This window comes from Podarcis pityusensis (assembly GCF_964106645.2).
Source record: "Podarcis pityusensis genome assembly, chromosome: 10".
In the NCBI taxonomy this organism is placed as follows: Eukaryota; Metazoa; Chordata; class Lepidosauria; order Squamata; family Lacertidae; genus Podarcis; species Podarcis pityusensis.
In genome coordinates this window covers 26,824,605-26,837,275 of record NC_138035.1, presented here as the reverse complement: position 1 = coordinate 26,837,275, position 12,671 = coordinate 26,824,605, and the positions used below count along the sequence as shown (strand labels likewise).

Here is a 12,671-nt window from a genome sequence, read left to right as displayed (position 1 = left end):
TTGCAGCGAAGGGCGAACAGGCCAATCTAGAGAAGAGCGGCGGCGCGCGGGCTGAGGAGAGGAGGGGGGGTCGCTTCCTGGATGCGGAAGGGAGCGGAAGCCATCGCCGTTCTGAGCGCGGCTCCCCCTCCCTCCCCTCCCCTCCCCGGCTTTTGCCAGCGCGCGCGCGCGCGCTCTCTCCCGCTCTCGCGCGCCTCGTCCCCTCAGGGAGCAGCTGTTCTGTGGAGCTGCGCCACCTCCCCTTCCGGAAGGGGGCGCTGTTCCTTCGGCTGCCGCGCCGCGCCTCCTCCCATGAGGCTCCCCTGGCGGAGGCCGGGGCCTGCGCTGAGGTGGGGCGGGAGGCGGCCGTGGCCGCGGCGGCTGCTGCTGCTGCTGCTGCTGCCTTAGGTCGATGCCTGCTCGCTTGCTCGCCTGCCTGGGGCGGAGAAGGGCGGCGGCTGAGCGGGGAGGCCAGATGAGGAGGCGGCGGAGGAGGCCGCTGCTGCTACCGCCGCCGCCGGGTCCCCCTCAGCCCCACCGGCCTCGCCAGGTAAATGCATCACAGGTGAGAGGGCTCACAGGTGCGTTTGTGGGGCCGAGTTTGCGCCGGTTGCTGAGCCTCGTTTCCAGCCCCCGAAGTTGAGCCTTGGGTTATGTGGCGTGGGGTGCCTCTGGGCGCGTCCAGAGTGCCGCTAGACGGATAATCCCTCAGGCTGCGGAGCAAACGGCGATTTTGCAGCAGGCACTTGTGTCGAAGGAGGGAAAGCGCTCCAGAGATGGAGATTTAACGGGATAGTCGCAGCAGGAGCCGGGATTTCTAGCATGCTAAGTCTTGGGAAGGGTCGAAGGCAGGCATTGAAGCTCAGAGTCTGCTTTGCACGCAGATGCTTCCAGGTTCTCAATCCCTGGCGTGTTCAGGTGTTGGGGAGGATTTCTGCCTGAAACACATAGTGAACTAGACTTGACTTGGTTTAAGTCAGCTGTGTATTTATTAAACAGCTTCCCAACGGGAGAGGATGGTACATTAAACACTGGGAGTTGGCAGGATCATAAATGATAAAATGGTGTAACGTATATGTGATACTGATGGGTTAACTTTATTGGAATGCCAAACAAAAGGTGATAACTGATGCTCTTTTTCATTGCTGTAATATTGCAGCACTATGTTGAGAGACGAGGTGTGAGAATAATTAAAATAATTTGTGGTTTGAAAAGCAGAAGCTGGCAGTACAGTCATTCCATATTGCCTGTTGGCTTTTTATTCACTGTAATTTCTAGCACTCTCCCTAGTCTGTATCAAGAGGTATGCATAGCTGGTTCTCAGCAAGCACACAACACACCAAAGATGCTGTGCCTTTCAGCTGTAACAGTGCCTTCCCACAGAGTGTTCACCCCACCTCAGGTTTCACAATCCCTTTTGGAAATGCAGTCTGCTTCTCATATTTCCTGTTAAAGTTGTAGTTAAGTTGCCTGATTGATGGACTTGCTGCTTTGGTCCCTACACAGGGAGTTTACAAATTAGGTTGCACCCATGCCATGCACTTCAAGCACTTTTATGTCACTTTTACATAATTCACCATTCATTTTAAGGGTGGTGGAGGGAAAGAACGTCACCCGTAATGTACAGAAAATAATTGTTTTCTTAGAATGGCAATGGCACCCACCTGAGAGGTGCCAGAACTGAATTCTGGCAAGTTCTGCCTGAAAAAAAGAACTGTCTAAAGGCATTTATTTTTGCATGTTTTTTTTGCCTTATATTGCTTAGAGCCGGTGTTTCCCCCCCTAGAAAATAGGTGCTGGTACTCGCCATGAAGTTGTTACATTAAGTGCCACAGTTTTTAAACAACAACAAAAAGGGTACTGTGTACCCTTGAGTACCCCCTGAAAAAAAGCACTGCTTAGAGCAGTTTACAACTTTCACAAGAAACAGTTCAACACTGGAAACAAAAAGTTCATTAAAGACATACAGTATGTTGGTGATGCAAACTATGACCTTAAGGCCACAAAAAAGTGATGTCTTAAACATTTTGTGGATACTGTTAAGTCATTGATCCTTGTCCATATCAGCAGTTTTGAAGAGTTGTGGATGGATGTGATACATCTTCAGGTTTTTGTGAAGGCAAGTGCAGAGCATTGATTTCTTTTCAAGATTATCACAGAGATTATGCAGGTGCAGGGAGTTTTAGAGCAAACTGGAGAAAACTGTAGGAAATAGTAAGAAGTATTTGACTATTTGTCAGAATTGTCTGACAGCATTCAAAGGAAAGGTAAATATTTGTCTTCAGGGGGTTCCTTGCTTCTGTTCTCTTTTTAAAAAATCATTTCTTAAAACTTCTACACCAGTTGCTTCTAAAAAACCACAAAGCGGTTTACAAGACAATAACACTGAGAAAAAATTACAACCATACTTTAAAACACACAGAAGTTAAAATACTAGAACAGATTAAAATTACCTCAGCTTTCTAAGCAACTAGAGTGCTTCTCTGTGTAATGTCTTGAGTGACTGAGCATTTGTAACAGAGTTAAATATTCAGTTACATGAGCAAAGAGATGGAAGAAGGAAAATAATAAAGTGTGTATGTCTAGTTAGGTAATAATTAAAGTTGAAAACTTTAATTAGCTGATTAGTCAGCTTAAAATGAGGGCCAATTTTGTAATCGTTTTGTCTTGTAAACTCGCTTTTTGTTAACAATTGATAGAACATTGTTTCTGATGTTGAAACAAACAAATTCCTTCCAGTAGCACCTTAGAGACCAGCTAAGTTTGCTACTGGTATGAGCTTTCATGTGCATGCACAGTTCTTCAGATACTTCAGATACTGAAGAAGTGTGCATGCACATGTAAGCTCATACCAATAACAAACTTGGTTGGTCTCTAAGGTGCTACTGGAAGGATTTTTTGTTTTTGTTTCGACTACAGCAGACCAACACGGCTACCTACCTGCTTCTGATGTGTTCAGGTAATAGAGGATGAAAAAGGAGAAAAAGTAAAGATGTCCTTTCCTTCTAGCGCTGCACAGTTACTTTTGTTTGTTGAACAGTAACTTCTCATATGCTTCATTTCTTCAAAACCTGTACAGTGGTACCTCGGGTTACAGACGCTTCAGGTTACAGACTCCGCTAACCCAGAAATAGTACCTTGGGTTAAGAACTTTGCTTCAGGATGAGAACAGAAATCGCCCAGCAGCATGGCGGCAGCGGGAGGCCCCATTAGCTAAAGTGGTACCTCAGGTTAAGAACAGTTTCAGGTTAAGAATGGACCTCCAGAACGAATTAAGTTCTTAACCCAAGGTACCACTGTAAAAGAATATTGGGCCATTATGTGTGTTATACACCTGGGCTCCATACTTCTCAAATGCTATAAACTTATTTTTTACTGGCTTTCCCAGGAGGAGGAGTTGAATTGTGGGCAGTATCTAATTTCTTTTTATAACTGTTCTTACTTGTTACGTTTTTATTGTTTTATTATTGTACACCACTATGGTATTTTGTAATGTTAAGCAGTTCATAAATATTCCAAATAAATGCCGCCAGACCTAAGCACACTTAAGTAGGCAAAGGTCCCAAATGAACCCACAAGGACTTATGTGTAAATATCAACAGGACGATACTGCTAGTGTTACTAATTTAGCTTGCAATATTTCTCAATCAGTATCTACACCTTGTTACGCTAACTCCCCTACTACTCTATCATTCAGTGATAGAATTGTTGCACTTTCTAACATGTAGCAAAAAGCTATCCATGCAGATACAGGTAACTTACAACTTGCGCTTATTTAACATACACGCTTGCCTTTTTTGTGATGCAAAAATGGTGTGCACAGGAAAAAAAGAAATGGCACGAAAATGGTGTGAAGGGGGAGGGGAATTGGGGGGAACAGGAAAAAATGGAATCTTCTGGTCCAGAGGATTGAGAAACTCTTGGAGCCGCATGGGAGGTCATATAAGAAGCTGGAGGGGAGGAGGGTGAATTGGTGAAGATGGCCTCCTTTCCCATTCTGCTGAGGGAAGCCTTCATTGGATCAAAGTGCCTTCTGCCCACAGAAGGACATCACTGGACAGGCACCCAATATTAAATAATGTGATTTCTTGGTCCTGCTACACATACAACACTGATTATGCAAAAACCCCAGTACATCCAATGGCAATTGTATGCTGCCAATACAGTGGTACCTCAGGTTAAGTACTTACCGTAATTCGTTCCGGAGGTCCGTTCTTAACCTGAAACTGTTCTTAACCTGAAACTGTTCTTAACCTGAAGCACCACTTTAGCTAATGGAGCCTCCCGCTGCCATCATGCCGCCACCACCCAATTTCTGTTCTCATCCTGAAGCAAAGTTCTTAACCCAAGGTATTATTTCTGGGTCTGTAACCTGAAGCGTATGTAACCTGAAGCGTATGTAACCCGAGGTACCACTGTATTGATGTCGATTTTAGATGGCTGAAAATTCTTTTAAATAAATCACAATAATTGAACTTGTGAGCTTCTCATAGGCATGTGGATGGCCACCATAGAAAATATGTTGGACTAGATTAATCTTTGGTCTGATCTAGCAAGGCTTCTTTCAAGTTTTTGAGTTGCATTGTGCTGTACACAGAAATGTTCTGTATAAATAAGTTTTTTTTCTGTAGACCTGATATACGTCTCTTGATTTATCCTGTCAAAATGTGCAAAAACAAATATTGTAAAAGTCTAGAGAAGAAATCAAAATATTAATAATCTGGAATCTTTTACCATTGAAGAACACAATCAATAAATGACATGCTGAGGCTTGACCTAATCCAGGGATAGGAACCAGCTGCTGTGTGATTTGAGTTCTCATCATCCACGATCACTGGACACATGCTGGGACCCAACAGCATCTGGGGGCACCCAACAGTTCCTCATCCCTGATCTAATCTCTGTGGGGGATGGTTTGTAAGCCCCTTGAGAACATAACACATTGTTGTATAACTATGTAGTGTACTGTTTGCAGCAGTGAATGTATGTAAATTAAGTGGAAAACTTTGGGCAAGATAAGGAGCAGGTCTGAAAACTTGCTTGGCTGGAATTTTATCTGCATGTGTTACACGTTTTCTTTTGTCTAGGATGAATGAAATGAGCCTGAACCCTGTAGGGATGGAGCAGCTGACGGCTTCCTCTGTGAGCAATGCCCTGACTGTCTCGGGAAGCCACTTAGGGTTGGCTTCCTCACCAACACACAATGCCATACCAGCACCAGGTAACATAGCAAGCTGGGGGGGGGGGGCTCTTTTTTGTGTTATGTATATCTTTGTGCTGTTTAGACTAGGAGAAGGTGTGCAGCTGACCAGGCCTAGGAAAGGTTGGAGGCCTGCATTCCTCTGTTCAACGGAAGTTGCTCTTACTTTGGTCCTTTGTCTCGTATTATGGTGCTCCTGCTACCAAAGCTTGGCATCTGGGGATCCTGGTGGCATTTCCATATACTTTCAGTTATATGAGCATTTTTGAAATGTTACCAAAAATACAATGACTACCCACAGTGCAGAGTTCTGCTGTGAAGCAACTCCCAAGAACAGCAGCAAAGGGGGTGAAAAACTATTAAAAGAAGCTTAAGCAGCATTTCCCCCATTGTGGTTAGAAACCAATACTTTCAATGATCCTCCTCATTTTAACCCCCCCCCCCCCAATGCTGCTTCTTAATTTATTGGCAGTATAATTGCATTTTATTTGCATTTTGTTTCTGCTAGGATTACCAGTTGCAATTCCAAATTTGGGGCCCTCCTTACCCTCTGCTTTATCCCTGATGCTTCCAATGGGCATTGGGGATCGGGGAGTGATGTGTGGAATACCAGAGAGAAACTATACCCTACCTCCACCGCCATACCCTCACCTGGAGAGCAGCTACTTCAGACACATTCTACCTGGTAAGTAGTGCGGCTGGATGGAGACGTGTGTTGAGATTGAAGTCTTTATTCAGCAGGAAGGTTTATGGGAGAACCTCTTGCAGGGGGAATGAGTAATAATGTTGGTCCTAAAAGCCCCTGTGGGTTAGATGGCAGGATATATATTTCAGGGAAAGGGTTAAAAACTTGGTAAGTTAAGGAAGTCTCTCCCATTTTTAAAAAAACGTTTAACCATTAGTCATATACAGAAGCAGGCTTTTCGCAGAATTGTATTTGTATGCCTTGCTTTCTTTCTCTCATGGCTTTAGAAATCTTGGAACTGCATAGAATTGCTGTTTGTTAGTCTTAACTTTTTCATGATTTGGGGTTTTTATTTATTAAATTTATATCCTGCCCTTTATCCCAAAGGAGTTCAAGGTGGCTTCAAAGAGCAACAGCCTCTAGAACAGGAGTAGACAACATGTCACCCTCCGCATGTTTGGACTACACTCCCATCGGCCCCAGCAGGTGCTGCCAAGTGATCAAAGATGATGGGTTTGAAGTCCAAAACATCTGGAATTCACCATGTTGGCTATTAGAGATTTAGAACTGTTGGATTTTTATTTGTACATATAGATTGCTGTTAGGTTCAGCCACTTGAAACTTGACTTTTTATTGCAAACTGATCCTCTTCTCACTTTCTCTTCTCTTTTCCTCCCTTCTCTTTTTCTTTTCTCCCCTTCTTCAGGTCTTTTATCTTATTTAGCTGACAGACCTCCACCTCAGTACATCCACCCCAACAATATAAATGTTGATAGTAATCCAGCTTTATCTGTCTCCAACAACCCTTCAGGCCTAGATCCCTACCAGCCCAATGGAACGGTGGGTCTCGAACCAGGCATTGTCTCCATGGATTCCCGCTCAGTGAACACACACAGCACCCAAAGCTTGCATCCCAGCGACAGCCATGAGGTAGCTCTGGATACCACAATCTCCATGGAAAGTGTTTCGAGGGTTACCAGCCCAATCTCTACTGACAGGATGGCTGAGGAACTTACAATGGGTGATGTGGCTGGGGATCATTCACAGATTGCAAATGGAAGCCATAGTCATGAGCCTCTAGCTGTGGATGCTGTGGGTAGCAGCTTAGCCACGGACACTGTAGGTCATAATGGCGTCCTTCCTATTCATGGTAGCAGCTTGGAGCTTCCTGTTGTTATGGAGCCTGACCACATTGCAGGCCGTGTCAGTGGTCTATCTGACAGGACGCTTGGCGACTCCATTCATGCGGTGGCCATGAGCAGCAATTCTGTGAGTGTGGCACTTTCTACCTCACACAACCTCACATCCCTGGAATCTGTCTCCTTACATGAAGTGGGTCTCAGTTTGGAGCCTGTGACTTCCATAAGCCAGGAAGTAGCCATGGGACAAACTCATGTGGATGTCTCCCCGGACAACCTTTCCTTTGTGCCGTCATCGCTGCAGATGGAGGACTCCAATTCAAACAAGGAGAACATGGCTACCTTGTTTACCATATGTGAGTGCTTGTCAGTGTATGCTTGCCTCAGTCTCTAGGTATTTTTTTGCACTGCAAGGTAGAACGTTTCTTGCAGTAAACGTATTTACTTCTGGTGGCAGAGTCCAGCTGAACCATAAAAGAAATCTAACAGAAGTTGGGGAAAACTGGGCTAAATCTTACATTGTACAGAACTGTCATTTAAAGAAACCAACACTTTGGTGTGTATTTTTTCCTTTTTTGTCAGCCCAGTTGATTTCTCCCTTCCAATTACAAAAAACAAGTTTTTTCAGCTCATAGTGCATACAGACATACCTAGACACAGGAGTGGGTGTGGGTTGTTCCACTGTCACTGCTCATTCCCTCACGTCTATACATACAGGCTCTAAAGTGAATGCAGCTCAATTGTTCTTTGCCCCTCCCCCCGCTTTCTAATTGTCCCAAGTGTTTTCCCTGCTTACATGTTTGTTTGGTGTTTTGTTATCTTCATTATTAAAAAAAGAACACAAGCCCTGTTTCCCTTTTTAGCACTTACTTGTATTTATTTGGAGACATTCTTAGCCACACTTCACCATAAAGGCCCAGGGCAGGTTGCAATATTATCTTGCAAAGTTAAAATTGAAACAGAATAGAAGACAATAGAAGCAGGTCCCTTGAAAATCTGCTCTGCCCAAAGAAAGGTACAAGGTGGTTTCCTGTTTGGTGGACCCTTTTGCCAGTTAGTTTTGTTGGGTCAGGAACTGGAAGAAAAACTTGATCTTGACTTTTAAGTGGCTATGTTCCCACAACAGACTTTCCTCTAACTAAAACTATGTCTGTTTGTAAGCACCCTTCCATGTGTTTCCCCATCCCTGCTGCACATAGGAATAGTTCACCTCCACCTGCTACTCAGAATAAAGAACCTGTCTTTCCATCACATTTTAATTTAGTGTAAATTGGTCTTGTCCATGCAGACCTACAGTATGTTAATGATGTGTATTTCCTCCCTCAAATAAATAAATTAAAAATTGAGCAAACCCAACTTCTGCAGTATTTTCTGCCCTGGTCACTTGAAGGCAATTTTTAATTTCCACAAAAAGCTGGGCAAGTCATTACTGTATTTACAAATGTGCAGGATTAGAAAAAGAAGACTGCAGGCTCTTTGCGTTAACTATTTGTAACTTGATTTTTTGTATTTGTGACACCCTTGCCTGACTTGCTACAGTAACAATATCCCCAATGTTCTGTGTCCTCCCTCAACTGCAGGGTGCACACTCTGTGACAAGGCCTATCCATCTGATTGTCCAGATCACGGGCCTGTGACCTTTGTTTCAGACACCCCAATCGAGAGCCGAGCCAGGCTTTCTCTCCCGAAACAGCTTGTCATCCGCCAGTCTCTCATGGGAGCCGAAGTTGGTAAGGATACCGTTAGCTATATTTTTATGCGGTGGGGTATGGTTGATTGGGGAGAGAAAAGGAAATCCCAAGTGAATAAAACCTCTCATGGTAATAGTGGAAAACAAGATAATTAAAAGGTGGCATTTGGAAAGAAATTGGGTCTGGGCAGTTCATTTGTAAATGGGTGTACAAGACAAGAATATGTGTTTTGTGGTCAGAGAACGGTGGGAGGTATTTTTATATTGTGCCAGTGCTTATTGCTAAGTGATTAATGAGAAAAGCAATAACATTGTCGAGACTTGTTGCCTAGATCAGGGGTGGCTACACTGTGGCCCTTGAGATGTTGCTGGACTACCATCATCTGTGACTCTTGACCATGCTGGCTGGGGTCCAACAACATCTGCTTCCCCACCATGTTTGCATTTTCTTATGTAGAACAGTTAACCTAGCTACAGCAACTATTATATAGCCCTATAAAATTTTAGTGCCTCACAGCTCCTTAAGGAAGGTAGTTGATCTGGAGGTGGGGGTTGATAATTAGAAGATCAAGAGTCTAGCAGCAAGTCATTTCACTCCCACTCAATGCAAGATTCTTAATAGGTAGTATTCTCTGTAGCGTATTTTTTATGTCTGCAAAGGTACATTAGTTTACACTAATAGAGATTGTCACCTTTTCTCTTCAGGTGGGCAGTATTGTCAGTTATCAACATGTCTTGGATCTTCCTCCTTGGGTATGGCCACTAGATAAACTTTGGCAATGAAACTCTGACTCAGTCAGTTAGTGGAATTAGGCCTGGGCATTCATAGAAACTTATTGGTTGTATTTATATCCATGTCTTTAAATGTTTCATTTAAGCCCTGTGACATTATAGTTACTTGTGCTTTTGAAAACGCAGCTCCAGATCCGCTAAAGTAGCAACTTTTATTTGGCCTAATCTTCTCTGTTTTGCAAGGGTTTAATTAAACTCAAAGATAAGTCGGTGGGAGGAGTGATGCTTGAGTCCGAAACTGCCATGACATTGTTGCTGCAATGTTCATAAAGGGCTTGAAAGCCCTCAGGCCAATGACTTTCAGACTTTATATCTTCAGGAGACACTTTCTGCAATGACTAACTTGTTACAGAACCCTTGTATGTCTCTTACGGCTTTCAGGAGATCCTGGGGTATCTTCTAAGAGCTTACATTCAATTTATGTGCCACACCATCCAGGTCTGGTGGGTCTGTCTTCTTGAACTGATAGTATGACCTATCTCTCTCCTACAGCAGTACATTTGGAACCCCATGGTTGAAAACCCTCTGCCTTAAGGCATCACTCTCTTGGAGTGAGAATTAACAGCCTGGATGGAAATGTTTAGTGGAGTAACTGGGGAGATTATGGAGAACCTAGTTATTCTAACTGTGCAAAGAATTGGCAACCTGAGATGCTTGCTATATTCCTGGCTGCTTCTGCAGTTTCTGAAATAAAAATTTTCTATTTTTGCAGGAAGTGCCTTGAAAACTTAAATGAGCGCAGGAGGTCAGGACCTCACTTTCACAACTCGACTGAAAGTAAATGATTTGATATTAGAAGAAAAATAGATTGATGCAGTGATTAACAGTTGAGCGTACTCCCAAGAGTGTTATGTGATAGTAGTTGTTCCTGTGACTATCTCATTTTGTAGATGCTTTCATGGGCTGATGCTTAGCAGTAGTCCTCTGAGTGCTATACAACATTACATCTTTGCAGTGGTGGTGTTGGAATTTGTTAGGTGTAATCAGTGGATTGTTGTTTTTAAACCTGTTGGCAGGTGTGTTGGCTAGAGAAACTATTCCTGTACGCACTTGCTTTGGACCCCTCATTGGGCAGCAGAGCCACTCCATGGAAGTAGCAGATTGGACAGACAAAGCTGCCAATCACATTTGGAAGGTCAGTTTGTGTTGTCATGTTCTCCTCTTCATTATTGAACCTTGTGCAAAAAAGACAACTTGGGTTTGCCTTGTCTTCTTTTGTGAGCATGCACAAAAAATGGCAACATGACATTGCATATGGTGAGAAAAGTGGCAAGTTATCCTGAATTAAATGGTATCTGTATGTATCATATTCCATTTTCAGATCTGAAAAAGTGCTTGAGAGACTTGCCTTCCTTTTCCCCAGCTATAATGCTTCTCTTAAGAAATATAATATTCTCTTAAGAAAGGTGTGTGGAGCTTTTGGCTCTCTGGATGTTGCTGAACTACAACTCCCATCAGTCCCAGCAAGCATGGCCAATGACTAGGGAATTCTAGTACAGCAACATCTGGAGGGCCAAAGGTTCCCTACACCTGTTTAAGGCTTGTCTGCACAGCAGGCAAAATTGAGTTTACCACTATGGGCTTTATAGCTGCCTCGTCCTTCTTTCCTTTCATCCTTGTGAACTGAAGCCCTGTCAGGGAGCTCTAGCACATAGTGCCTTACAAAGGTTCAGATCATGGCGTCTTGGAAATCGGGGTGGGAGGGAGAATGTGCTTCTAGAAATGAAGCTAGTCTCTAATAAAGGATGGTCCATAGTATGATGTCTTCATGTTTAGTTTACCCCATCTTTTTAGATTGTTTCCAGTACTTAATAAATTTGTTGCAGGAAAGTCCTGGCTGTAATATTTCCTCCATGTAATATTTCTTCCATGCTGCTGCAGCGACAGTCTCTGTGGAGAGATTTTCCAAACATTTCAACTGGCACTTCTGTCTTACTTTTCTCTCATCAGATGTACCACAACAATGTCCTGGAGTTCTATATCATCACAACTGATGAAAATGAATGTAACTGGATGATGTTTGTGCGGAAAGCCAGGTGAGAAAACGATACACTTAGACAGGGTTAGGTATCTTAGTGGATCAGTCATACTGGTATGATACGCATTCCTCCATGTATTGTATCAGAACCTTATCATTCTATCTCTCTTTTCTCTGCCCCCATTTTTACTTGAAATAGCACTCTTTAGTCCAGGCATAGGCAAACTCGGCCCTCCAGATGTTTTGCGACTACAACTCCCACCATCCCTAGCTAACAGGACCAGTGGTCAGGGATGATGGGAGTTGTAGTCGGAAAACATCTAGAGGGCCGAGTGTGCCTATGCCTGCTTTAGTCCAATATTTTGAACTCAAAAGTGTAATTCAAGAAAACTTGTTCCAACCATACGTGTTATCATAGAACTACACTGGTTAACAGATGGTTTCTGGACCCAACTGAAAATGTTCTGGCTTTTGAGACACATGTTTTGGCTTTTGAGACACTATCTGAATTTGGGGCACTTAGAGCAATGTAACTTTTAGGCTTAGGGACCAAATGTGGCCCTCAAAGCCTTGCTGTCTGGTCCCTGGGATTGTCCCCAGCTACATCCCCGACTTGCCTTGCTTCTCACCCTCGAGTGATTTTGCTTCACTACATTGTATACTTGAACTCCCACGTCATTTATATAAATGGAGGATAGGGGTAGGGGTGTGTTTGTGTGTGTATATAGAAACTAGCCTACTGTAGAAAGGTGAACTTTACATTCACTGCTCTGCCCACTCTTGACCTACCACAGGTCCCCAGAAAGAAATGCAGCCCTCAGACTGAAATAGGTTCCCCGCTGAAGGTTTAAATCATAATAATAAAAATAATACTAACACACCCACACTGGCAACTTCAGCTCAGGTTCACCTTTCATGTACACAGATGTGAGTCAGTAACTATATATTACAAGATCCTAAGCCCCTTTGTTGCCCTGACATGTCCCCAAAATATGCCAGCTTTGGGGCTGGGTTAGTTAATACCCTCCTACTGTGATCAAATGGAGGGGGACAGAGACAGCTTCCCCTCCTGCCTTGGTCATCGTTGGAAACAGTCATAGTTGGTCATAGTTGGAAACAGGGCATAGGCTGTGGTGCAGTAGCTCTGCTATGGATTCTTCACCCATTCCTCCATAGGATTGCTCTGCCCTTCTTTAGGCCCACTTAAA

At 43.7% G+C, this 12,671-nt stretch overlaps 1 protein-coding gene across 6 annotated transcripts in view; it reads left to right on the top strand.

The window, feature by feature from the left end:
• Positions 1-12,671, top strand: part of PRDM4 (PR/SET domain 4) — an 18,040-nt gene continuing 5,369 nt past the window's right edge. The window contains exons 1-8 of one of the 6 annotated variants that reach the window (XM_080971684.1): positions 1-20; positions 5,067-5,200; positions 5,688-5,864; positions 6,571-7,359; positions 8,584-8,733; positions 9,399-9,446; positions 10,502-10,620; positions 11,436-11,521. In XM_080971684.1, the coding sequence (XP_080827810.1) occupies positions 5,068-5,200; positions 5,688-5,864; positions 6,571-7,359; positions 8,584-8,733; positions 9,399-9,446; positions 10,502-10,620; positions 11,436-11,521 (1,502 nt within the window). In that variant the 5' untranslated portion in view covers positions 1-20; position 5,067. Of the gene's footprint in view, positions 21-217; positions 545-601; positions 2,247-5,066; positions 5,201-5,687; positions 5,865-6,570; positions 7,360-8,583; positions 8,734-9,398; positions 9,447-10,501; positions 10,621-11,435; positions 11,522-12,671 lie in introns of those variants that run through there. The other 5 variants (XM_080971687.1, XM_080971682.1, XM_080971683.1 and 2 more) reach the window with 5 other exon arrangements.